This window comes from Gracilinanus agilis, chromosome 1 (genome assembly GCF_016433145.1).
Source record: "Gracilinanus agilis isolate LMUSP501 chromosome 1, AgileGrace, whole genome shotgun sequence".
Classification (NCBI taxonomy): domain Eukaryota; kingdom Metazoa; phylum Chordata; class Mammalia; order Didelphimorphia; family Didelphidae; genus Gracilinanus; species Gracilinanus agilis.
Window position 1 is genome coordinate 157,123,417 of NC_058130.1, and position 26,902 is coordinate 157,150,318.

Sequence of the window (26,902 nt, forward strand, 5' to 3'; positions counted from 1 at the left end):
TATTTATATATAAAATTAGAATAGTGACAAACTAGGATAGCATTTTATAAACTTAAAAATACTGCATAAATATAATTCATTGTTATATATTACCTACTTCATAAGGCTATTGTGAAGGCTGAGTAAAATAACAAACTGCTCTGTAATCCATAAAGTTAATCCTAAAATTTGAAAAACTGATAATAGCATGGTGGGAAATGCCCTGGAAAATGGAATTAAATTCTAAATTTTATAAATGAGTATACATACCACTATGGGTTTTGAAGAGTTGTGGCTGGGGGAACTGCATCCTCCAGTGTGCCCCAGGGGTACCTCCCCCTTACTTCCTGGTGTGAGATTGGTCTTAAGACTTGGGGGATGCCCAGGGGTCCCTCCCACTTACTTCCTGGTGTGAGATTGGTCTTAAATGGACCAATTCTGTGCCTAGGAGGGAATTTTGAATTGGAGGACATTCACAGTTGGGTGGTGGGGAGTTAGTTAATTTCAGGAGGGGAAATTCCAGTTTTTCTTACTTTAATAAAGTTAATAATTTAATTTTAATCCTTTCACCACTTAACATGTAGAAAACTGTCATTAATTTAGAAATACAACATGGTGTACAGCAGGAAGTGCACGGGTTGATGACAGGGGCCCAGAGTCCTGGTTTTAGCATTAGCCATTTGACTTTGAGAAGTAGTGTGCTTAACTCTAGATTCTGAGCCATTAAAAAAACCTTGAAATAATCTGCTCCAATCATGTTGTTTTGCAACTCAGAACACTGAAGCCCCATTTGGTCAAAAGACCAAAGTGATCCAGCTATTCAGTGGCGTAACCTGGAGCATAATCTAAGTCTCCTGACTCCCAGTTCTTTGTGCTTTCCACTATACCAACCCGGTCTCTGAGCCTTAGGGAGAGTGAACTTCAAGGAGTTCATTGGATTATAGATGTTAAGCACTGAGGGTTGTTAACAGTCAGTCACTCCAACCCATTTACTTCACTGGTGAAAGACCTAGAGATAGAATGTGTCTTGGCCAGAGCTGCAGAGATAGGTGGCAGGATTGAATATATATGAATATATGTCCTTTTCCCTGCAAATACAGAGCTTTCCCCACTGCTTCCATGACTTAAAATTCTATAAGGGAGGTTAATTCAAGAATATGGGAAACTGTCAAGAATGAGAGTATTAAAAAATGATTCTAGTATATACAAAAAGGGTGAGTTGTCTTAAAAGACCAATGTAAGTGCATTGACAAAGTGAGATTTAAAAAAAGACATATATAGAAGATGGGAAGTAAAGGCATGTAACTAAAGATATATACACAAAAATGGTATATTCTTGTGAAAACAGTGTCAGGATTTACAAAACTCAGAATGAGCTGAGACTGGTAACATACTTGGGATAAAAAAATAAAATGTTATGTTGGATAGGGCAAGAAAATTTTTAAAGAGATAGGGCCTTAGGATAGGAAGATAGATGCTGGAGAGAAGGTAGAAGCACTTGTTTTATTTTTATTGTTTTCTCTCAAGAATAATCTTTTGAGTTTCAAGGGCATAACAAAATGGTTAACAGGAAATTGATATTTGAAAAATTGGGATAATGGTGGCAGGGACATGAGGACAATGGAAAAATGTCTTAATTTTTTTTTTTAAAAAGAAGAGAGCGAAATATGTCTGTTAATTCTTCCTAGTATCCTAGAACATGTTATTTTAAAAATTATTTGTAAGTATATAGAGATAATAGATAGTAGATAAGGCACATGTTATAGACTTACGATATCTGGATTTTTGCTAAACATTTGGCAAAGTTTTTCACTCTGTCATTGACAAGAGGAGCATAGTGTATATACAAGCTCAAAGTTGGAATATTTTAACTGGATTTGGGACTAGTTGAATGATTGGAACTGGAGTCATCAAGAGGGAATTGGTGTCAATACAGAAGGAAGGTCTTCATTATATTGCTGCAGGGTTCTATCCATGGCCCTTTATACCATTTTTTTTTTAACTACTTGGATAAAGGAGAATATGATTTAGGCCCAGGACACCACCTGCACAAATGTACAGAAGTAGGAATGAGTGTCAGGTAAGGTGTAAGGAGTTTGGTTTGAACGCATGGTTCATGGAGCAAGTCAGAAATAAGACTGTGGAAAGGTAGTTCGGAGCCTGGCTGTGGAGATTCATCAGTGCTAAGCTAAGGAATTTGTGTTATTATTTAATAGGCAAAAGGAGCTACTGATAGGTGTTTTTTTTTTAATTAAAAAATGAATGAATAAAATTAAAAAAATATATGTAGTCTCTCCTTACTATGAGCTAAACATGAAAGCCGTGAGGTCCAATAAGATAGCATAGGCAGACCCTGCACTCAGGCACCTACTTTTTAATGGTGGGGGGTAACCATCTTCCTTAGGAGAGTGGTAGCCTGGGTCTGAATAGTCATGGGGATAGTAATGGGACCCTAGTGAAGTAGTTTGCTATATCCTTTCTAGGAACAATGACAGAGTTGATATTGCCACTTTTCTCTAACTGGAGGGAGCAGGGCATAGTGTAGCCACAAGGCTTTTAGGATGGCTCACCTCTTCCACTGCCTTTCAGGTGTCTTGAATTGGATGTCTATTAGACATCTTAAACTCAGTGTGTCTAAAACAGAACTCATATTTCCCCCAAGACCCTCCCAACCTCACCCCCTTCCTTATTTATTACTCTAGAGGACATCCTCATCTTCCTAGTCCCCCAGGCTCCCTCTTGGAGACATTCTGGATTCAATCCTTGGCCAAGGCTGCGGCCAGTTTCCCCTTTAAAACATCTCTCCTTGTTGCCCCTTCTGTCCTGGGACCTGCTGCTGCGAGGATGCAGGCCTCATGGCCCCCTCCCTGGCTTCTTACAGCAGCCTGCTCCCGGCTCCAGGCCGTTGTCCATAGTGCTCCCTAAAGTAACCTTCCTATAGTGCAGGTCTGATCTTGTCTCACTCCCTCCACCTCTCCACCCCCACAAGCAGTAAATACAAAATGGTGTGTGTGGCCTTCAAAGCCCTTCCTAACCTAGTCTTCTACCCGCCCTGTCTTCTTCCTCCTCTGACACGTACTCTTCAATCCAGTGACCAGGACCTCAGTTTTCATGAAGAAGATAATCTGACTGTCCCTATGCAGGGAATGCTTTCCCTCTTCCGCTCTGCCTGGTGATCTCCCTTGCTTCCTTTAAGTTCTCACTAAAACCCCTGTTTCACAAGGAACCTTCTCCAACCCTTTTCCAGTGCCTACCTTCTGCTAATTATTTCCTATTTTTGGTATATAGCTTGCTGTTTGCATATTTATCTTCCTTATATTTCTGTAGCACTTAGTGCCCAGCATATGGTAGCCATTTAATAAAGACTTATTGATTGGTTGAAGGAAACATAACTGCCTGAAATTAATCATATTGTTCAAAATTAAGCATATTGAGTTTATCAATAGTGGGAGATACTTGTAACTGAATATACCATTCCCCTTATAAATTTGCATAGGATTAAAAAAACTGTTGTCTGGTTATTAGAGTGATTGTTTATAAGTAGATAAAATTTATTTGTAATTAGCAGTCAGTACTCATTCTTACAACAAAATTAATGTGTCAGAGTCCTTTAAAATATACTAAGTAGGATAAATAAGTTCTTCAGATTTAATTTATACTTTTACATGGGAAACCTTTATATATGTGTGGGCATATATCTACATAGATATTTAAAATATATACATATAATTATATGTGGCAAAGGCAAATTTGAATTATCCAGATCATATTACTACAGATTTTGACTCCTTTTTGGTAGATTCCACTTGTAGAATGTTAATTTTTTTACTATTTTAAAAACAAACAAACAACTATAGCCTTATTTGGATGAGTTTGTAATTTTTTTGCCTTTATTGCCATTAATTGCCTTGTGACTGGGTGACATTTGGTAGACCATTTTAATTCCATTTTTCCTCTATAGGCTTTTGTTTCCTCCATATGTTCATAGACTTCTGGATTTAGACCTCTAAAGGTCATGGAAAACAATCTCCCCCAAAGAAAAACTTCATAGCGAAGTTAAGAAACTGACCTGAAGTCACATAGGTAATAAATATCAGAGCCATTATTTGAATTCAGGTCCTTTGGATCAAAATTATTCCCCCCCCCCCCCCCCCTTATTTAATTTCTTGGTAATGAAAATCAGGATCTCACAAGGTACCATTTATAGCATCTTTTTTCCCTTTTTCTCAAACTTGAAACAACTTCAAGGAAATAATTCCTAGTTTAAAGAGAATCCAGAAAGAGGTTTTAAGCTAGGCTCGCTGCCAACCAGCTATCTGCCACCCTTAACTTCACTGCACTGGACTTCTAAAAAAATAATTACTAACTCTTTATTAGTATTAAACTAATTATTTTAGCAGAGCACTGTTGTACACTTTAAGTAAAGTCCATTTTAACATTACTTAACTAAGTAGTACATGGAAATTATAGGAAAAAAAAAAGAAATGGAGTTTTTGAGGTGTGGTTTGGGGCAGAAGAATTTAATGAAATTATTCATGTGAAGAAGAAATGATAAGAGGCTGGTAATTGTCCCAGTAGAAAATCTCATTCAAGATAAATATTTTCCTAGACAAAAACCTCTATTCATTATGATTGTTTAAGAACTTATTTCTCTTAACCATCAATTTGTTTTTCTTTTTGATAATTGAAATAGACCATACCCATATGTCCTCCATTTTCCCTTTTTTAAGGCCTCCTCTTTGCTTTGATTTCTTCCTTTCAGTCTGTCTATTCCCTCTGACCCCTCCCCTCTCTGCTGATAGATTTGCTTACAATTACCTAGGGTGTTATTTTACCCTAAATTATTTTTATTAGCCTTTTGAGTTGCTATATTCTATAAATACCTTTCTTTTCTTTTTCTCAATAAAATAAGGGTTTCCATTTCTTTTGTGTAGATAAAAAGATAAAGATTTGGTAAAGTAGTAGACCCATATAGGTTAATTGGTCTATAATTAACATTCAAAATGGCTCCAGGTTAGAAGAGGCTATTTTGATAATAGCCCTGGGCTTTCACATTAATGTAGTGGAAAGCAGTGGGCAGCTCTGATTCAAAGCTGATTGTAAAACATCCTGGAGATACTTGATTCTTCTCCAAGAAAATAGACCTTAAGTGGAACACATTTGACTAGGAAATCCTTGAAGTATTGTCTTTTCTTGTGTCAGTCTTTTATTTTTAAATTAATTTTGTTTAATAATTGCATTTAAAATTATTCCTTCCCACTACCCTCTCTCTTTGGAAAACAAAAAAAAAAAACAGTCAAGCAAAACAAATGCCCTCCTTAGCCATGTCCAAAAATGTGTATCATTTTGCGTATCATTCAGTTTTGGAGAGTGAGTAGCCTGCTTCCTTAGGTCCTCTGGAATCACTGTTTATCTTTGTGTTGATGAGCATTCTTAAGTATTTATTTTTTTGTTGTTGGGCTCGTGGTGTTGGTTTTTTTAACAGGGTTTTGAAGGTTTTAAAATCGATTACCAAAGGCCTTAAAAATTAGGCATTTTGGGTATGGTTAGGTGCTTTTATGTGCCAATTAGCAGTAGTATGTTGTCTCTACAAAAAGTGTCTCTTAAGCAATTGTTTCAACTATCAGGAATCATTCAGTTGTTATAAATTTACATGTCACTCTAATTTGCAAAGCTAAAAACATCAAAGGGTGACATTTGTGACTTCTAGCACACAAAATATATGACATTTTCTGTATTATTATTTGTTAAAATGTTAAATGTATCTGACTTAAAAACTGGCAATTTACTTTTTATCCTATAACTTTGGATTACTTTGAACCATCTATTAGAGCAAACCTTTTATGAAACTTCATATAGTAATTATCTACTTTATATTCTAGGGTGGTGTTTTTTTGTGGGGGAGGTATTCAAAATAGTTTTGCAGGGGATGATTTAAGTCTTATATAAGGCTCATATTAAATATCATAATTAACATTGTAAAGACAAAAACCTATTTGAATTTACAAAATTTCTGAAATTTGCAGAGCTCTGTCTTTAAAATCATCCTGTGAGGTAGGAGTATGTATGAGTGTCTATTTGGACAGAAATGGGGATTATGTGTGTATGTGTGTGCAGGCATATGTAAATATATACATACATATACTCATACAGATATACACATATTCACACACAAGCATATATGCATAATTTAACTGCTTCCTGGCATTTCCCTTCTCATTTGAAGCACATTGTCTCAGCCAGTACACTTATAATTTAGATATTACTATAGATACCTGACCTTTTATGTTTAGTATGTTTAGTATGTGAAAAAATTCAGAGCTATTCTTATTTAATAAAGTTTTAGGTCAATAAAATTGAATCCCACAAGGTCAGTTTTGTTAGGGGCTCAAAGACTGGTTCAGCCATATGTGTACAGAAATCCCCACTATGTCATCATCCCAAAGTGGTTAGCTAGCCCTGCTTGAAGACTTCTAATGAGATAGAGAAGCTGTTACTGCCCATTCCACTTTTGGATAGCTCTGAGCCTGCTATCAGAAGCCCAAATCTCCCTGTCTGCAGTAGGTTTTTATACAAACATATATGTTTGCACCTTGGTGGCAATGATACTGGAGGTTTCAAATTTTGAATGCCTAGGAGCGTGATAAATTCATAGAATGGGTGGCATAGCAGGAATCCTTAGAGAACTTCTGAGCCATTATTTTCATTTTCTATCAAGGATCAGGCTATACAGCTAATTAGAAGCATAGTTGGGAGTTGAGCCTAGGTCACTGGATTCCCATTACAGTGTTTTTCCCCGCTATATCACATAGCCTCCTTTGATTAAAAAAAAAAAAAAAAGCAAATGAAGGTAAAGAATCAGGTTTTGGGGTAGTGGGAGTGATTTGAAAGAAGACAGGACCTGGGGCTAAGGAGGATAAGAGTTGGAGCCTCACTTTTACACTCTATAACATGACTATGGGCAAAATATTTAATATTTCTGAGCTTCAATTTCTTCCTCTATGGGCATAATATAGTGCTTTTTATAGAATCATAGTTAAAGAGATAACAGAGCTAGAAGGGATAAAATGGGTTGTTTGTTGCAGTCCTCTCCTTTCACTGACAAGGAAACAGCTTTTGTGATTTTCTTGAGGTCTCAAACATAAGGGACAGAACCAGAATTTCCATCCTGTGACTTGAGTTAAGGAATCTTTGAGGGTCAAATGAGCTAATGTATGTAAACTACTTTGCAGACTTTAAAATGCTATATAAATATCTGTTAATAATAATGATTTGATTTGAGGTGCTTGATAACCACTTGTTGATTGTGATGAAAGGACATTCAAAAGCAAATGTCTATCAGTCATTTGAGAATGTGGGAATAGGGATTAGACCTAGGGGTGGAGATCAGAGAGGCAAGAGTCATCTCTGGAGAGACTAGGAAGAAAACTGATGTGGAGGTCCGTGGGAAGAACTGAAAACAGTGGAGTGCTTTGGCAAGTTGGAGAAATGAGCTCTTTATTTAAAGAAGGAATTTGTATTTGAGTTCAGAGAAGTCAAAGAGAATTGGGACTGAGAAAGGGTCATCAGATTTAGAAATTAGGAAGTAGGCTATGTCGTAGGATAGTTATAAATTGATTGGGGGGAAATTTGTAAGGGATTAGGATGAAATTGGGTGGTAGACAGTGAATATAGAATAGATTTCTTTTCTCAGAAGTTTGGTGGTCAAAAGAAGAGAAATAACATTCTGGAAGCTTGAGAGGCACAACAGGGTCAACTGAACTTTATTTCAGAATACCGGAGTGCTGCTGTACATCTTCCTTAAGTAGGTCAATTATAAATTTTGAATAAAACATATGCTTTGGAAACAGTGAGAGGAAGGGAAATGCATGAAGCAATAATATCCAGGAGAAAGAGCAAAGAATAGGATCCAAATGCACAGGTCAAGGTATTATAAATGCCTTAGGTAGAGATTTTGAAGTGGAAAGGCTAGAAGAAGAGTGAATCCTTGGAGATATGGCCATGGATAGATCAGGGATATCTTTTCAATCTTTTCAGAAGTCCCTAGCTAAATGGAAAGATGAGATTATTTTTTGTCCTTGACACAATGGGGAAAATGTAAAGTGCCCTGAGGATATGATGATTTTTTTGCTATATTTTTATATTCTAGAAGAGGTAGGCAACTGTATAGATATTCAACTGAAGATAGATTTTTGATAGAAATTAGTCATAATAAACTTAATTTTAGGGCTCTTTCTGTAGGAAAAGATCTATGTAGTGCATTTTGAAATATGTATATTTTAAAAATTTGGTGGTTTGCTATATGAGACTTCTAAGGCCTATTCTATATGAAACACAAATAATTGACACAATTATGTATATAATTTGGGCCAAAAATTTGGTTAGTTGAAATATTCAATTGATATAAAAGCTATTAGGGGTGGTGATAGAAGAGAGTAGTGAGGGATTTAAGTATTTCAGTAATTGCTTCATTTCTTTTAAGTAAATGCATCTTTTAAAGTAGTTCCCCTTAATTTTTTTTGAAATATCTTGTTCTCAAATATCTAACAAATACATGATGAGTCATTAGAGGAAATAAATAATGTTATGCTTTGACTTATTGGTAAAAAACAGTACAGAATAGAAAGTGGGGGAAACGAAAGAAATGTCCTGTTGAGGAAAGAATTACATTTTGGGTTGGGGGTGGGTCAGGAGGAAGGAGAATCATTTTTCTGAAAATTCTCCAGCTTTTTTGGGCTCAGTCTAAAAAGTAGTATTTAAAGATATTCCTTCCTAGAACAATTCGAGTATATTTTTATTTCCCTTTCTTTTTAACCTATTTTATAAGGCCATGTTTGGGAGGAGAAAATAGTCTTTTTGCATATCACAAGCTAGACTTGAAAACGGATTCATTTAAAAAGGAATAACTGAGTTTTTACCTGCTTACAAAGTTAATCTAAGAACTACTGAACACTTGTTCACAGAATATTTTTTTTTCAGTAAGTTTTTAAATTGAATGGATCTCTGACAAGAGACCTCGTACCTCTTCCTTTTTTTCTTCTCTTTCCTCCATTCAGGAACAACAACATTGTCCCCCCCACAATGGTTAGTATTGCAGAGAGCTTGATGCGGCCTCCGTTGAGGTCAAGCACTCCAATTCGAAGCTCTCAAGGGCTTTCTCTATGTGTTGCCAGTGTACTGGTAAAAATGACTTTAGACTCTTGTCAGCGCAGTTACTGGTGCATGCATCACAGTCCCACTCAAATAAACCTGTCACAACACAGAGTCAGCAGCTAGAGACGAGTACAAGGGCAGGCCTCTCGCTTTTCATTCGAGCATCACTAAACGTGCACAGAGTGCCCAATTATTTCAGCATTATTGAGCAAGCCTACAGGAGGACCCAAGCCTTGCTACATTAGATTTTCTTTAGTAATTTGCTCAAGTACCGCTGAGGACACTTAAAGGGCTTAAAACGGTTGCTGCAACCAGTTTCCTTTTCTGGGTTGTTAATTCAGGTTTTCTCTTTCAAATTAACTCTCACTGCATGCTGTGCAGTGGTTCTGGGAGAACTGTTTAACACTAATTTTCTCAATTTTCAGCTTTTTTTTTTGTTCAACATAACTGCTTTAATAGTTACTCACGTATATGTTTTGATTAGAAATGTATGATTCCAAGGTTTTGTTTTTAAGACTAAAATGTAAACACTTGGTGAAAGAAATCTCTCTGAGCTTAGGCTGCTATAAATTGTACAGTTAATTCCTGTTTGAAAAAAAAAATTATGCCCTGCAAGACCATGTGTGACAACCTAAACCTACACCGAGTCGCAGTGTTGATTCTTATCCTTCTCCATTTTTGTACAAATGAATATTAGAGATTTTATCAGTAAGCTGCCCCTTTTCTCTCTCAGATGCTAGATTTGGGCCTGTTCCTGCCCTCTCCCCCTCCCCCTCATGCCAACTTGTGGAACAAGTTCAATATCTATGTTTAATTTTTCACAGCAGCAACAACTCCAGGCCCAGCATTTATCACATGGACATGGTCTGCCGGTGCCTCTCACTCCACACCCATCAGGCCTGCAGCCGCCCGCCATCCCGCCCATCGGGAGCAGTGCTGGGCTCTTGGCCCTCTCCAGTGCCCTGGGCGGCCAGTCTCACCTTCCCATTAAAGATGAAAAGAAGCACCATGACAACGATCACCAAAGAGGTGAGAACCGTGGAGCCCTCTGGGGACACGTCCTGGAGGCAGTATAGATCAGAGCCCATCGCTGGGAAGCGCAGTAACAAGGCGACACCTTTGGGCTAGGAAAGAGTTGATCTATTCCTCCGTGGCAAGGAATTCCTCTTCTTTTTATTGGTAGCCTGATAGTAATAGTTCATTAGCTTTACTAACGTGACCCTGGGCAAGTCATTTAACCCCTTAGTGTCCTAGGCAAACTTTTAAAACCACAAAGTGAGCTGCTTACCTAGTGATCAGATCAGTGACTTCTCACACTTGAGCTGCTGCTATTCCTTGGAGGAAGAAGCCTCATGGAGAGTTCTCCTTAGTGATGAGAACTCAGGCATAGGGTCCCCCTCATATTGCCCCCTGAAAAAAAATCTCCAAATCATTAATTATGCTGTGCTAGATTTTTTTCAATGAAAATAGACTATAATTAATAGACATTTTTATAGCAATTTATGTTTGCAGCATGTTTTATAATCATTTTATTAGTTAATGGCAGGAAGATAGATGGAAGTCTCCTTGGTAACACCCCATAAATATTTAATTGTGGGAAGTTACTTCACCAGCAGTGTGGCTCTTGTGATAAAAAAGTGTAATTTGTAGTCAAAAGCTCATAATATCTAGATCTGGTTTTGAAGAATCATGACTTAAAATGGATAGCTCTGGACTTGAAGTCAGGTGGTCCTGGATTCAAATTTTACCCCAGACATTTACTTCCTATGTAATTTGTGGGCCAAGTCACTTTGCTTCTCACTGAGCCTCAGTTTCCTCATCTGTAAAATGGAGATAATAATACTTTGTACCACCAGCCTCACAAGATTGTTGGGAGGAAGGCTTTTGGGAAAAGTGAAACTGTTATAAAAATATGAGTTGTTGCTTTTCTGTCTGTTTTTAGTGTGAATGATAACCTTGGGTAAAAGATTTTCTTCACTCTGAACTTCAGTTTCTGAGTTCTAAAGCTGAAAATTTGTTATCAGCCTAACTTAATGATATGGTCACAGCAGAAAGGATTATGAACCATTTTATAAGTGGAAAGTTCTGTGAGGATACCAAGTAATACTAACATCTAATTTTAGTCATTCTGAAAAAGAAAAGAAGTTTGACTTAGGCTTTATAAATAATAGCAGTATTAATTATTAACTTCATAGCAAAGTTAACATTTTTGCAATTTATTATTTAACAGAGATCAAGTGTGATAAATGTATGATTTTTTTTTTTTGTAAATTAATGAATACATTTCCTTTTTTCCTTCTTCCCATCACTTTCTTTCCTCTGGCGGTTGCTGTTTTGCCCATAGATAGAGACTCCATAAAGGTAAGATTTCATTTCATAGGAAGAATAAATTTCTCTTAACGATATTCTGAATGCTTTTTATTAAAATTGAAATCACAATTTAGGAGGTACCTTGAATTGAGTTTGGCTTAACTACATTAAAATTAATTTGAAGAAAAATCTCATTTTAGTAATTTAGCACTTGAAAAAAATTTAAATGAGAGACTTTTAGGTTTGAAGAATATTTTGGAATATTTTTTAAAATCCATAGAAATAATTTTAGGGCTTGTGGTTGAGATTTGGGAGTTGCTTTTCCATTTCTCTATCAAGATATTTATCAAATATGACACAAGTGCATCAGGATAGCTATGTTCTGTCCCTTGTTATGGAATTAATTTGCAATGTGAAAGTTGAATAACAGCATCTTAGATTTAGGGAATATGTATGATTGAATAAAAATTATTTGATAACTTAATTAGCACACATGGAAATGTACATTATTTTCATAATGTAGGAACTAGTTTTAGTTAATTTCTAAAAAATTCTCTTTTTGTGAAGGAAGTTTTCTATACAAGTATCTTCATTACTACATCTCAGAATTATTGTGGGTAGAGTTCAAGTCATTTAATCCAAGAGGATCTTTGTAGATAAAGCATGGAATAGGAAAGATATTCAATAGACTTTACTTATTTGGGAGGAATGCTTTAATAGCAAGAGAAATGTTCTGAGAATTGTTTGAATTTTACACAGACACACACACACAGAGCATCCCCCTCCCCCATTTTTTTCCCTCCTTCCTTCCCTCCCTCCAAAATGTGAAAACTGTTCAAGTCTTATTACTACCCAACACCAAGAGGAAAGAAATCTGTTTTTAGACTTTGCCCTGATATAGATGCTATCACTTGACTTTGTTCACCCTTCTCTCTGCCTTCCCTCTCTCCGCCTTCCCTCTCTCCATCCCTGAAGCAATTGAAGGTTTCAGAACAATCTTCATGAAAAATTAAATATTCTACTCAGACCACCCATGATATAACTTGAACACCAATTTCATTCTTGCCCTTTCATTTGAAAAAGAAATTCACTCTTTTTCTAAGTCCTCAAACAATGGGGGAAAATGAGTATAAACTATTTTAATCTTGTAAAAGCATTTTAAATTTAAACATACATTTGTATATTCATCTAAATGTCAAATTTTATCATTGTACATACAAAGTTCATGTTACTGATTCTTCCGGTGTAGTTTTTTATAGTATGTCTATAGACTTTTATCTTTGTTTCTCCTTGAATAACACAGTTCTAGGCACATAATAGTTACTGTGCCCTAAATGCTTTTCCATTGATTTTAAAATCAAGATTCCAAATTTTTTGAGCAAAATATGCCCGTATGCTGATCAAGTAATGAATTTATGCAGCAGCAAAACCAGGATAAGTCAAAAGAAACCTTGAGAAAATTCCTGTCTGATTATTTTGGAGTTATGTTGAAAACTATCCTGTTTTCCTATGATAAATATATACCTTTAGGCAGGTTAGTGGACTAACCACCAGATTTTTATCCTGTCCCACTCCCAGAAGGCCATAGAAATGGCTTTACTCCAATGCACATATTATGTGTCAATTACATTTTATATTTCTCAAAAAAGAGTTGTGACTATTTTAAAATCATCTGTAGTCATTTGGGGGGTGAGTCTGGGAGTATCTTTGTAGCTAGAGGCAAGAAAAAGGGGGGGGGAGATATGAATATTATGCACTGATTTATTATAGAACTATAGTTATGAACAGATTTTTTTTACACCATTATCAAATCCTGAGTTGAATTGTGTCAGCATTTAGGGCTAGCTGCCAGCTTTGCAAGGTGAAATAGTTTGCTAATTTCCTTAAATGTTTTCAGTGATGCCCAGGGTAGCAGTTAGTCACTTGTTCTATCGATCTGTCCTCCCTTAAGTGGCTCCTGGTTAAGAGGGGCTTTTTATGATTGTCTGCAGTGTGACTTGAGATGGTTTTTATCAGCCAGAACGTGCCAGTTGCCAGCAGCTGGAGTCTGTGTGCTTGTATGAAATAATTTATTCATGCAGGATAATGCTCCTTAACATTTAACAGGTAATGAACGTGACATAAATTTCCTTCTTGCTTTTAATTTTTCCCTTTCCTCTTCTAATGTGCAAACAGGCAGCTCTGGTACTCTAAATAATAAGTAATTTTTGGCCATCTGTCAAAAGGAAATTTCAATACAAATTTAAATTAATGGTGCCTGAAATTTTTTATAGCTCCTCTAAAAGCCTCTAATGTGCAGAAAATTCTGAATCTGCTGGTAGTAATTAGTGTAGCATGTAATGAGGATGTGGGCAATGTTATACAGCCCCAGTGTAACATTTTGATATGGTAGCAAAATTTTGATTTATATAAGGTTGTGGATGGGTTTAATTGTGAGAGACACTTTAAAGTATTTTCTTGACGACACAGATTATTAAACAGGGCAGATTTCAGAATAGCTCATAAAATGTAAATGTAGATATACTGTAAAATTTTGATAATTAAGGTGCTTTTCCTATTGGCATAAAAGAAAAAAGAAATTTACCTATATTCTAGTTGTTTTTTTCCTTAGTAAGTGGTTACTGAACTAAATATAATTGGTCATGTGTGTTAGCAGGTTGCTTTATATTAATCTCACTTTTATATAGCTTTCTTAGACCAGATCTTATCTTGACTTGAAACCCCTTTGAATCTATGAAGGATGCTATAACTTAATCTTGATCCCCAGGACAAAGTGTGTAAGCAAGAATCTAAATCCAGGAGCACAGTGTGGGCATAAGAGTAATTTTAAATGGCCACAAGAAATAAGAGTGGTGCATTCAGTGTGTTGAGCATTTGGGTTGGAGAGAGTTGTTAGAACAAGGGTTCATGGCACTATTCTTTGCCACTGTGTGTGATAGGGGCCCCCTAGTGACCAAGACTTAACCCCTTGTTCTGAGATAGCTGTTACCCTTGAATCTAGGCTCTGCAACTTTTCCTATCTTAAAAGAAGCTACATTGTGGTGCCTACTGCTGTATACTACCTTAGAGAGCTCTTGTTCCTACCTTTTGAATGTATTGGCCCTCCCTGTTCCAGGCTGTCGGGATTAGAGCACCTTTCTTTCTTTCTTTCTTTCTTTCTTTCTTTCTTTCTTTCTTTCTTTCTTTCTTTCTTTCTTTCTTTCTTTCTTTCTTTCTTTCTTTCTTTCTTTCNCATATGTGAGTCCTCACACACACACACACACACACCACCACCACCACCACCACCACCACCACCTTACCCCAGACAGAGGAAGAAGGAAGCATTCCCAGGGCAGAGGAGCAAGTGATGTGAGAAATGTCCTCAAGAGGGGAGCCGCCTCATCCAGTACGTTCCAGCACATGTGCCAAAGTTTTGCCAACATGGGTCTAAGGGATCAAAAAAGATTAAGGAGGGGGCAGCTGGGTAGCTCAGTGGATTGAGAGCCAGGCCTAGAGACAGGAAGTCCTGGATTCAAATCTGGTCTCAGACACTTTCTAGCTGTGTGACCCTGGGCAAGTCACTTGCTCCCTATTGCCTAGCCCTTACTGCTCTTATGCCTTGGAACCAATACATAATGTTGACTCCAAAATGGAAAGTAAGGGTTTTTAAAAAATAAAAGATTAAGGACTCCTATCTTAGAGAGAGAAGTCAGATCAGGAATTGATGGTGGCTTTAGCATCTTCCTAAGTGCCCCCTGTCCCCCAGAATATTTGAACAGAGCCTGATCTAACAGAATTTCCTGATATTTTGAGTACAGTATATTTAGAAATCTGGTTAATCCCATCCAATCTTGCAACTTTCTACTTCCAAGACAGATCCAGTCAATTTTCTTTCTTTCTTTTTTTTTTTTTAAACCCTTACCTTCCTTCTTGGAGTCAATGCTGTGTATTGGCTCCAAGGCAGAAGAGGGGTAAGGGTAGGCAATGAGGGTCAAGTGACTTTCCCAGGGTCACACAGCTGGGAAGTCTCTGAGGCCAGATTTGAACCTGGGACCTCCCATCTCTGGGCCTGGCTCTCAATCCACTAAACCACCCAGCTGCCCTCAACACATTTTTTTTTTAGAGGCTATATTATCCAAAATGATGGGGTATGTATCTGCTCTCTTCCCTCCCTCCTTACCTAGTATTTAAACTTGTAGTTTACCAAGGTGTTGGAGAAAGGAGCTATGATGACATGACAAGGCCAAGAACACCTCAAACTCCTCAATTTCTAGAAGAGACCAATTTCACAAAGGGGTATTGCACTTCATGCTTTTATTAAACTGTACCTTGCTGGAAAAAGATGTTGCTGATCTTGAAAAGCAGTAAGGGTCACTTGTTTTTTTGTAACTTTCATACCTTGGTAACAATTTTGGAGTATGAGATGGAACTTTTTCCTGTAACTGATGTCATTAAGAGACTATAGCAAAGGAAAAAAAAGCACAAAAATGAAGAGTAGCTATCAAAGAAAGATAAATTATTGTCAAAGACGGGATATTAGTGTTGGGGTATATGGTCCGCAGCATGGAATATGTACTGCATAAAAATGAAAATGCTTAGACCTCTACTCCTTTTGGATAGTAGTGGCTTCTAAAATGTTACCAAAGTTATTTAGCTCATTTTGAGGATAGAGAGATTTTCTTCCTAGATGATCATTGATAAATAACAGAGAAAATGTTGCTTTGAGGAAGTATCTATCCATAATAGCTTCAGAATCTTCAAGAGGCATCCTAACCTCCTAGGCCAAAATAGTTGTATGTATTAAAAGATCCAATTCTAAATGGAATCTCTGGGGAATCTCTTTCACAAATAGAAGTTTATATAATTTCAGCAAAAATAAGAAGAATAACCATAGAGATCCAACTACCACAATGCTGAAGAAACTTCAGAATAGGATTTTAGGGTTACAGGGGTCTTAAAGATCATGTTGTTCAGTTTCCTCATTTCATAGGTAAAGAAATTGAGACCCAGAAAGGTACATTGACTTTGGAAATGTATGACCCTGGAATGTGTTTGCTGAGTAGGATGTTAATAGCAGTGTCACACACACACACACAAACACACACACACACACAAATATATCTCTAGCCTAAAATTCTTTGATTTTATGTCCTTTTTTTTAAATGTGGGGAGGGTGTCTACAAGATATGGGTACATTAATATATTATTGTTCACTCTGTTGTAGGAAAGCTCCATTTGGTTTTTTGGACAGCAGTTCTAAACTTGGGTCTGAGGAAGCTTTGCATTTGCTATATGTAGATTACTTAGATGAGATAAGATTGGTTTCTTTCCTCCTCCTTCCAGATTGAACTCTCTTGGAAGTATAGAGTTATGCCTGAGGACAGGACTAAAGCTGTGTTTACATACAAAGTGCAGGTTGTAGTCCACATTTGCCTTATCACATTGGCTTCTTCACACAATATTGAGGTTTTTATTTGGATTAACAAGAAAATTGTCTAATTACCATAATCCTTTGCAAGGTTTTATTGTTATTGTTGCTGTGATTGTTTTTTTGGGGGGAGATGTGGAGTTTCAGGAATTTTCTTCCTGGAAATTATTGAAAAATAACAGAAAAATAGAATACTTAGGGGAAGCATTTATATTATCCATAGTTTCAAGAGCTAAACTAATGGTCTAGGTCAGCATTGGTGAACCTTTTAGAGGTTGCATGCCCAAACTACAACTTCAAGGTGGTTGTGAGCATTACATTACATTACACACAGTGGATGGAGGGGCAGAGCATGTGAAAAAAGTCTTCAGGCATGGCAGAGAGGGGAGGAGAGCAACTCCCTCCATGTGGTGCCTTTGCCAATATGGGTCTAGGTTCTATTCTTGCATTTTTAAATAAGGTTCTGGGACTTATGAGTTATTTTTTCTACCATTTTTCCTGCATATAATGAAAACAGGTCTTTGAAAACTTTGAAAACTCATCCAAATAATTTCTATCATTATTTGTGCCTTTAATTTTCCTTATCCTTCATTAGGCTTGTTTCTGGGAGCAGATGGCAGAACAAAAAAACAGGGTAGGGGTCTGGAGGGAGTGGGGAAGGACTGAAGTGGCATGTTACAAGATGAGATAAATTACTTTGTCCCTTTCTTTTTCTTGCCCTCCCCCTTTCCCAATTCAGAAAATTTGGGAGACTACAACTGCCCCCCCCCTTTTTTTTTTTGGGCTATTTGGGATTGTGGCAGGAGAATGGGGGGGGGATGATTAAATGGGATGATTAAATTTTAATAGAGAAAAAATGGCATAAAATGGAATCCAAAGGAAGAAGAGTGGAGAAAAGTAAATGAAATCAGTGGTTTTCTTAACAGTGGAAACACAGGATAAGAACTAGAGAACCAGTTAGGATGAGAGTATAGGCTAAAGACTACACAGACAGAAATATACCCAAGTTCATTGCCTTTAGGCACTCAGAGTGAGGTTGTTCCAATCACAAGTAAAATAGGTCCCTCTCCTTTATTCAGATCATAGCAGTATTGACTTTGCTTTGAGAAAGGAAGAAAGGTCTTTTGTTTGGAAATAAACAGTTTGTGGAATTTTAAATTCAGAAATGGAAGGACAACTTAGAAATTATTAAGTATACATGTCAATGCAATTTTTAATGATTGTTTCATGACATTTTACAATCCAAGTTTTCTGCTTCCCTCCCACTCCATAGATTACTGAGTAACTCTTGTTTCACAAAAGAGGAAATTGAGGCTCACAAGGTTTCAACAGTTTGCCCCAGGCTACTGTCCTAGTAAGAAACAGTATTTTATTTGTTGTAAAAATTGCTGTCTATTAATAGTTATAAGGCAATATAATAGAACCATATACACTTATTGAATAGTAATAGTTGACTTTTTGGAGATGTCCAAAGTGGTTTAGACCTAAGTTGTTTACTTATTAAAGCTACTTTATACAGATCTCTCTCTCTCTCTCTCCCTCTCCCTCCCTCCCTCTCCCTCTCTCCCTCTCCACAACCCACACCTGCCCCATGTGACAGAGATGAGAGTTGTTCATAGGCCATGATAACTTGGAAATATATACAGAACTACCAAGTACTCTGAAAACCCATTCTTTAATCAAGAGAAAAAAAACCTAAAGACTCTGGGAACAGTACCCCCCTGGGAGAAGACACAGCAATTAGTGCCAACTCCCCAGAGATACTGAACTGGAGAGTCTCTTCCCTTTTGGGAAGCCTACAAAGACTAACCACAAACAGGTGTGTAGAATTCCTAACATTCAGCAGCTATAGTATTAGGGAACGGTCAGCTGTAACAAATCAAATATAAAGGTCAAACTCAGGAGCTGGGCTTCCTGAGGAAACTTTTACCCAATAGAGAAACCTCCAAAACAGAGGTGCTTAGCATTCAAATCCAAATAGGTGTGCATAGTACTGGGGAGTTTAAAAGTAAGGGTAAACTAAGTCATCCAAAATTCCATGTTGGCAGCCACATGATGAGCTTATAGCTCAGATCTGAAACCAGAGTCTTGGTAAACTGGAGAAAAACTAGGTGACTGGATTGGAAACAGTGAATTAAAAGAGGACTTGGGTAGGGTGGGGAGATAAGAATAGAACAGAAGACCAGTGTACCCAGCCTAAGGTACTTTAGTCTAATTGATTTTTATTTTTGAGATCTGTGGTTTCATTGATTTGGGGAATTCCTCCTTCTACTAAGTCTATTTGCAATTTTATAGTTTTAGAGTTGCCTAGAGATACTGAGAGGTGAAGAGACTTGCCTTATGGTTGCATAGCTGCTAAGTGTCAGAGGCAGAGCTTATGAACTCCAAGGCCTGTCTCCATATTTCTTTTTGTTCCACTCTTTCTGACCCTGCAGACCCATAACATGCTAGGACTGCCCAGGGGTTTTTCTTGGCAAAGAGACTGGAGTAGTTTGGGAACAGTGGATCAAAGGAGGACTTTGGTTCCAGGTCATTTTACAGATGAGGAAACCGAGGCAAACAGGGTGAAGTGAATTGCCCAGAGTCACACAGCTAATAAGTGTCTGAGTCCACATTTGAGTTCAGGTCTTCTCTATTCCAAGACTAGCACTCTATCTACTGAGCCATATGGCTATCTCTTTCATCATACAGTTAGTTATTAATTACTGCTTTCAATACTCAGGCTCATCATTATGTAATGAGGGTAAAAGAGGTAAAACTTCTTTTCAAAGTTGTGTTTGTTTTTTTATGGTGGTAGTATTTTATTGAACCATTCTTGACTATCTAAGTATTTGTAAATCAGTGATTTAAGTAAATTATTTTAGATTTCCCCCTGGCTTTAAACTAACAGGCTGGTCATTTCTGTGTTTTTCTTAGTTTTTAAAAAGACAGGCACCAATTTTTCCTTTTCTCATTATTGGGCACCTCATCAATGCTTTTTTTATTATTCTCCAAAATACAGACTCATTAATGCTTTTTTATTATTCTCCAAAATACAATGACTTTGGTTTGAATTTTTAATTATTATTGGTATGGATCTATAAAATGTATATACACATTAATAAATTATATGCAGATTATATGCTACGTATGTATATTTGTCATGCATATATAATCGCATATATAGGCTCCTTATATATTTAAGTATACAATATAGGTATGCCACATAAGACGCCTACAAATTCCTTCTCATTCTCTCTACCTTCCTCTTCCTCTGTCCCTCTCCCATTCTTTTTTTCCTTTATTTCTGTAAATACACACCTGCAGTTAATTAGAATAATTGATTTTTGTTGTTACTCCTATCTGTCTTTCCTTTTATCTTCTGCATCAGAAATTTTATTATTTATTTTTTATTATTTATCATTTTATTTATAGTTTAAGTAGTTTCCATGTTTTGTTTTGTTTTTTGAATATGCTTTTTTGCCTTAAACTTCTTCATTCAGCCCCTTTCTTAGCCAATAATTTCATATACCTTTCTTGTCTTCTTAGTTTTAATTTGTGCTCATAAGTGTTTTCCTGTAGGCAATGTATACTTCTCCCTGATTTCTCTTTTCCCTAGATTAGATATTCTCATGGAACACTTTCATGTTACTTAATGCAAATTCTTGAAATTGATTGCATTTATATTTCCAGATTTCTTTTCCTTATTAAAAATCTCATTTCAGCAACTTATAGTCATTTTCTTTGTGTTGCAATTTAAAATCTTTATCTTATTCTTTCTTTATACAAGGATTAAATGAGGAATAACAGAACTCTAATTGTGGAGGGAGGGCAACAATCTCCTTTTTCTATAGCATTGCCAATAGGATTAAAGCAGTGGCTGACAGGCTTAGGAAATGGGCAAAAAAAAAAACACCTTCTGAGGGTCTTACAGTCTCTTAATCTATGACCCTATAATTATTTATATTATTATTAGGTATTAGGTATCATTATCGTCATTATTATTATAGTTACTAGTTGTTAAGGTACCTTTTTGCCACTCAATTCTATGTCTTTCATGTTTTTATTAAACTGCTGAATGATCATGTTTACATAATGTAGGTTTAAACCAGCTGTAACTAAAAGCCCCAAATCTCCATTCACGTAAATCAGTTAGGCTTAAACCAAAAAGTATATATTCATTTATTACATTTAGAACATATTGCTTGTAATTAGACCTTATTTAGCATTTTAAAGTAGCCATTATAACAAATGTATAAACTGTATATTTGTATAAACTGATTATTTCACATGTATATACATATATATAGATCCTGTATCTCTCATGTGGAAACTACCAAAGCAGGTGGGGAGCTTATCTGTCAATTTAGACTCTTGCCTGGAGCGCTGAGAGGTTCGATAATTTCCCTTTGGGCTCAGAGGGAGGACTTCCTATCCATAATGCAACACTGCTTCTTAGAAATATTCATAAAAGAAATAAAATTAAAAGAGCACATTTTTTATCAAGTGTCCTGCTATGTGTGAAAATATGAGAGGATCATTGTTTTCCCTGACTTACTCCTCCCCCATAAGCTGATTGACCTTGGCTTCCCTGCTGCAGATTATACTCTGTAAGGGCAGGTAGCCATCCCACCCTTGGGGTTCTGTCTTGGGCCCCGATTCTCTTCTCTCTCTGCTGCTACACTCGGGGATCTCAGCTGTGCTTACAGTCCTCACATCTTCCAGTCCTGCCCCAATCTCTGCTGGCTTCCAATCTTGTATCGGCAACTGGTTTTCAGACATTTCAAACTGGATGTCCAGGAAACATCTTAAATTTAGTATGTCCAAAACAGAACTTATTCTCTTTCTTCCTAAACCCATTACTGTCAAAGGCAGTGCCATTCTCCCACAATCTAGGCACCATTCTGGGCTGCTCACTGCCTTCTCTCATCTGCATATCCATTCTGTCTGTGCCTGGGGGTTTCAGTCTCTTACGCTGCTGCCACTCCAGTGCCAGCCCCTCATCACCTCGTGCCTGGATGCTTGCAGTACTGTGCTGGCGGGCCCACCACTCTCCACTCCCAATTCACCCTCCATTCATATCCTAAAGGGATTTCCCTAAAATGCAGGTCAGACCATGTCATGTCACACATATATTCCTCCTGCCTCTGCCCTTACTTTTTTTTTTTTTTAAACCCTTGTACTTCAGTGTATTGTCTCATAGGTGGAAGGTTGGTAAGGGTGGGCAATGGGGGTCAAGTGACTTGCCCAGGGTCACACAGCTGGGAAGTGGCTGAGGCCGGGTTTGAACCTAGGACCTCCTGTCTCTAGGCCTGACTCTCACTCCACTGAGCTACCCAGCTGCTCCCCTTGCCCTTACTTTTTAATAAACTCCTGTGGTTCCCCCAAAGCTTCCAGAATAAACTGCAAAATGCTCTTTTTTGGTATTTAGAGTCCTTCATGACCAAGCCTCCTCCTACCTCTGCAGTCTTCTTACACCTTCTTTCCTGACATAGTCTTTGATCCAGTGACACCTGCCTCTTGCTCTCAGCTCTGCCATTTTCTCTGGCTATGCTTAGAACACTTTCCTTCCTTTCTATTTACCTCCCAGGCTTCCTTTAAGCCCCAACTACTACTACCAATTACAATTTTTTTTTCCCCTGGAAGTCATCTCTAATACCTTTTAAATCTTGTGCCTTCTAAAATAAATGATTTTGATTATATCAAACTAAAAAGCTTTTGTGCAAACAAAAACAATGTAGCCAAAATCAGAAGGGAAACAACAAATTGGGAAAAAAATCTTTATAACAAAAAACTCTGACAGGGGTCTAATTACTCAAATATACAAGGAGTTAAGCCAATTGTATAAAAAAATCAAGCCATTCCCCAATTGATAAATGGGCAAGAGACATGAATAGGCAATTTTTAGAAAAAGAAATCAAAAGTATCAATAAGCACATGAGAAAGTGTTCTAAATCTCTAATAATTAGAAAAATGCAAATCAAAACAACTCTGAGGTATCACCTCACACCTAGCAGATTGGCTAAAATAATAGAAGGGGAGAGTAATGAATGTTGGAGGGGATGTGGCAAAACTGGGACATTAATGCATTGCTGGTGGAGTTGTGAACTGATCCAACCATTCTGGCTGGCAATTTGGAACTATGCTCTAAGGGCTATAAAAGAATCCCTGCTGTTTGATCCAGCCATACCATTGTTGGGTTTGTACCCCAGAGAGATCATAGATAAACAGACTTGTACAAAAATATTTATAGCCGTGCTTTTTGTGGTGGCAAAAAACTGGAAAATGAGGGTATGCCCTTCAATTGGGGAATGGCTTAACAAATTGTGGTATGTGCTGGTGATGGAATACTATTGTGCTCAAAGGAATAATGAACTGGAGGAATTCCATGTGAACTGGAAAGACCTCCAGGAACTGATGCAGAGTGAAAGGAGCAGAGCCAGAAGGATGTTGTACACAGAGACTGATACACTGTGGTAAAATCGAATGTAATGGACTTCTGTACTAGCAGCAATGCAATGACCCAGGTCAATTCTGAGGGACTTATGGAAAAGAATGCTACCCACATTCAGAGGAAGAACTACAGGAGTGGAAATAGAAGAAAAGCAACTGCTTGAACACATGGGTTGATGCAGACATGATTGGGGATGTGGACTTGAAACTACCACACCAATGCAACTACCAACAATTTGGAAATAGGTCTTGATCTATAACATATGTTAAAACCAGTGAAAATACGCATCAGCCATGGGGGTGGGAGCTTGGGGGGGGGGGTGAAGGGGAAAGTAAGAGAATGAATTATGTAACCATGTTAACTTTTCTAAAAAATAAATATTAATAAATGTTTAAAAAAAAAGAAAAAGAAAAAATCTTGTGCCTTCCCTCTGCTAATTATTTGTATTTGTAGTTTGTTTTTTATATATTAGTTTGTAAGTGGCCACCCTCCCCCCCTCATTAGGTCATATGTTTCTTGAAGTCAGGACTGTCTTTTCCTTTTTTTTTTTTTTTTTTTTTTTTTTAATAGGCAATGCTTAGCACGGTGCCTGACATATAGCAGGTGCTTAAAAGTGTTTATTGCCTTCCTGGCCTAGGGGCATTAAAGGTCAAAGCCTCATGTTTTTAAGGCCTCTCAGACTTGGCAGGTACCTGAGACCAAGAATCACCATATCCTGATGATTCACTTAACAGGTGTATTTTCAAATGGAGACAAGGTGAGGCTCCAAAGCACCACTGTGTCCTGGCTATATATCTTAGCTATGTTTGACCAAGAACCTCCATTATTCATACTCACAAAGACCTAATTTCATCCTACAATTGAACCTGAGTTAAGAGGGCAAGAAGAGTAGCACACCCCAAACAAAAAACACACTTGAATCAGAATCTCTTTATAAACCTGTTTATAAATATATTAAGACTGCTGATCTACAGACTAGCTTTCTAGTACCTCAAACATTTGCTTATCCTGGAATTAAAAAATCATAAGAAAGAAAGTATCTGGTGACAAAGAAATTAAGTGGTGGTGGAAAAAAAGCAGAAAAGAGCTAAATACCCCTAGATGATTGATGTCTATTTTAGGAACATAGGCTCTTAACTAGGGAAGGACCTTAGATGCCATAGTCCAGTAGGCAAATGAAGGCTTCATGAATCTTGCTCAATGAGTTGCACGTTGTGGTTGATGAGAGAATAGAGAAAGGAGAGAAGAAAGAAGAAGAAAAAAGACAAAATAGAGACTGAAGGATAGCAGACACATTGTTTGTCCCCAGAAGCTGCAACAAAGACAAAGGTTTTGAAGGCCACAGACCATTGCTGTAAGAGATTAGAGAAGATAGAACAACATTCTGGAGAAGATGAGAAGCAGTAATGAAGGCGGAGAAATGAGATCTTCTGTCTCTCAGTGGGTTAAGTCATCTGCCCCTCAATTCTATAACCCTTGGAGGTGAAAATAGAGGGAACCTCTGTTGTGTATATTTGTGCAACAAAAGTCATAGAAAGGTATGGGATGTTTTGCAAAGATGTCTATCCCCGAAGCATCTAAAATTAAAAGTTTGAAGAGCAACCCATCACTTGTCTTGAAAGTTCTTTTATCCTGAAGAACATGTTCTTGAGCTGTTAGAAAATAATAAATATTACTCACTATTGGTTTTTGAACAGGCTCCTAGAAGAAATGAGTTATAGATAGTTAAGAAATTTAAAAATGGGCTCACATGGCAGGTCCCCACTATCTCTATCTTTGATTTCTTGGGTTCAGTGGAATGATTGCTGGCCTGAGAGTGAAAAGATGTGGGCTTCTCCTTCAGGCTTACTCAGCTGTAATCTGTATAATTTAGGGGCAGGTAAATTAACCTCTCCAGGAATGGGTTGAGTTTAGAGGTAAATAATATAATGGGGAAGGGAATATAAATATTTATAAAGAACCTACTATGTGCTGAGGACTATGCTAAGTATTTTACAAATATTATTTAATCCTCACTACAGCCTTGTGATGTGGTAGATGATATTATTATCCATATTTTACAGTCAAGGAAACTGAAGAAAACAGAAATTAAGTGATGTGTTCAGGGTCAGACATCTAAATTTAGGTTCTGATTTTACTGACACCATGCCCAACACTGCACTGGGATCTGCAATTCATTGATGTCTTTTCTCTCCCATTATTAAAAAAGGAAAGTGGCAGGGGAGATGCATATACCAAACCAGACTGACTATATCCCTCCAAATGGTGCATGAAAATTTGACCAAGGGGGAAAAACATTGGTATGTGCAGGGTACCAAATTAGGCATTCCTTTGGTTCTGTGTCATGGCAAGACATGGTAGAATATTAAATCATTTAGCAAAAGCTATCAGTGTCTTAATATTACTGAAATCTGGGTGAATCAAAACAATTCCAAGTGGTCCTAGTTATTTTAGATCATAAGAATATGGTAGCCAGAATTGTGGACGTGTGCCCTTTGAGCATCAGCCAGAGATGGTTTTAAAAAACTGACCAGGTTGTGACTTGGCAACTGGCACATAGGGGTTTTAAGATTATATTATATTCTTATGATAGCTGAGAAATTGGGATCTTAGTAAAAAGTCTCAACCATAACAACTAAAACTTAGACCACAGTATTGACAATGAGACAATTTAGGGTACCTAGTGTTGTCAGGTGGAGCCAGTTAGGTGGCACAGTGGTTAGAGGTCTAGCTCTGGAGTTAGGAGACCTGAGTTCCAGTTGTATCTCAGACACTTAATACCTGTGTGATCCTAGGTGAGTCACTTAACCTCTGCCTCAGTTTCCTCATTTGCAAAAGATATAGATAATAATAGATCATACTTCCCAGTATTCCCAGAGATAATTTGAAAAACATTTTACAAACATTTAAGTGCCACATGAATGCTACCTATAACAATACTTCTAATAACTAATAAAAACATTGGAGTGAGTTTTTTGGTGTCTAACTCTTCATGATTCCTTTTTGGGTTTTTCTTGAGAGAGCTACAGGAATGGCATGCCATTTCCTTCTCCAGCTACTGAGGCAAGCAGGGTTAAGTGACCCATCCAAGATCTCACAGCTCGTAAGAGGATGCATTTGAACTTATATCTTCACTACTCCAGGCCTTGTTCTATCCATTACACCACCTAGCTGCTCAACTGGAAGGAGGCAATATGATAATTGAATGGACTTTCTAATTCCTATCTTGTCACCGCTGAGGTTCACAGAGCCTTTCTTTAAGAGCCACCTGAAAACGGGCATCCAGTAGCCAGGAGATGATTTGGGAACAAAGAGTGGGGATGTGGAGACAGTTCTGCTTTGGCCTGAGGAGCTATTGCAGGTGCATGGGCTCAGGTCAGATTGCAACCTCTCTTCCCTGGAAGGCAGAATGAGGCCAGCTGCAGGAGGTGGAATGCAGGTTGTCAAAGATTGGCTTTGCCCTCTTTTGACCCTGGCCTTCCTAGATCTGTCCTCCCCTTTCCATTCTCTTTTCAGTCTTCCTTTCAAGATCCATATAAGGTATCTCATCGTCCACAGACCTGATGCTCTTAGAGGCCATCATCTTACTCTTCCAGCATTTCTCCTGGCACTTTTTCTTT

At 37.4% G+C, this 26,902-nt stretch overlaps 1 protein-coding gene across 1 annotated transcript in view; it reads left to right on the forward strand.

Annotated features, from left to right (window-relative positions):
• The window catches only part of TLE4 (TLE family member 4, transcriptional corepressor), a 167,577-nt gene that overhangs the window by 74,521 nt on the left and 66,154 nt on the right, over nt 1-26,902 (forward strand). The window contains exons 7-8 of the mRNA XM_044658360.1: nt 9,957-10,161; nt 11,477-11,493. Coding sequence (XP_044514295.1) covers nt 9,957-10,161; nt 11,477-11,493 — 222 coding nt within the window. The remainder of the gene's footprint in view (nt 1-9,956; nt 10,162-11,476; nt 11,494-26,902) is intronic.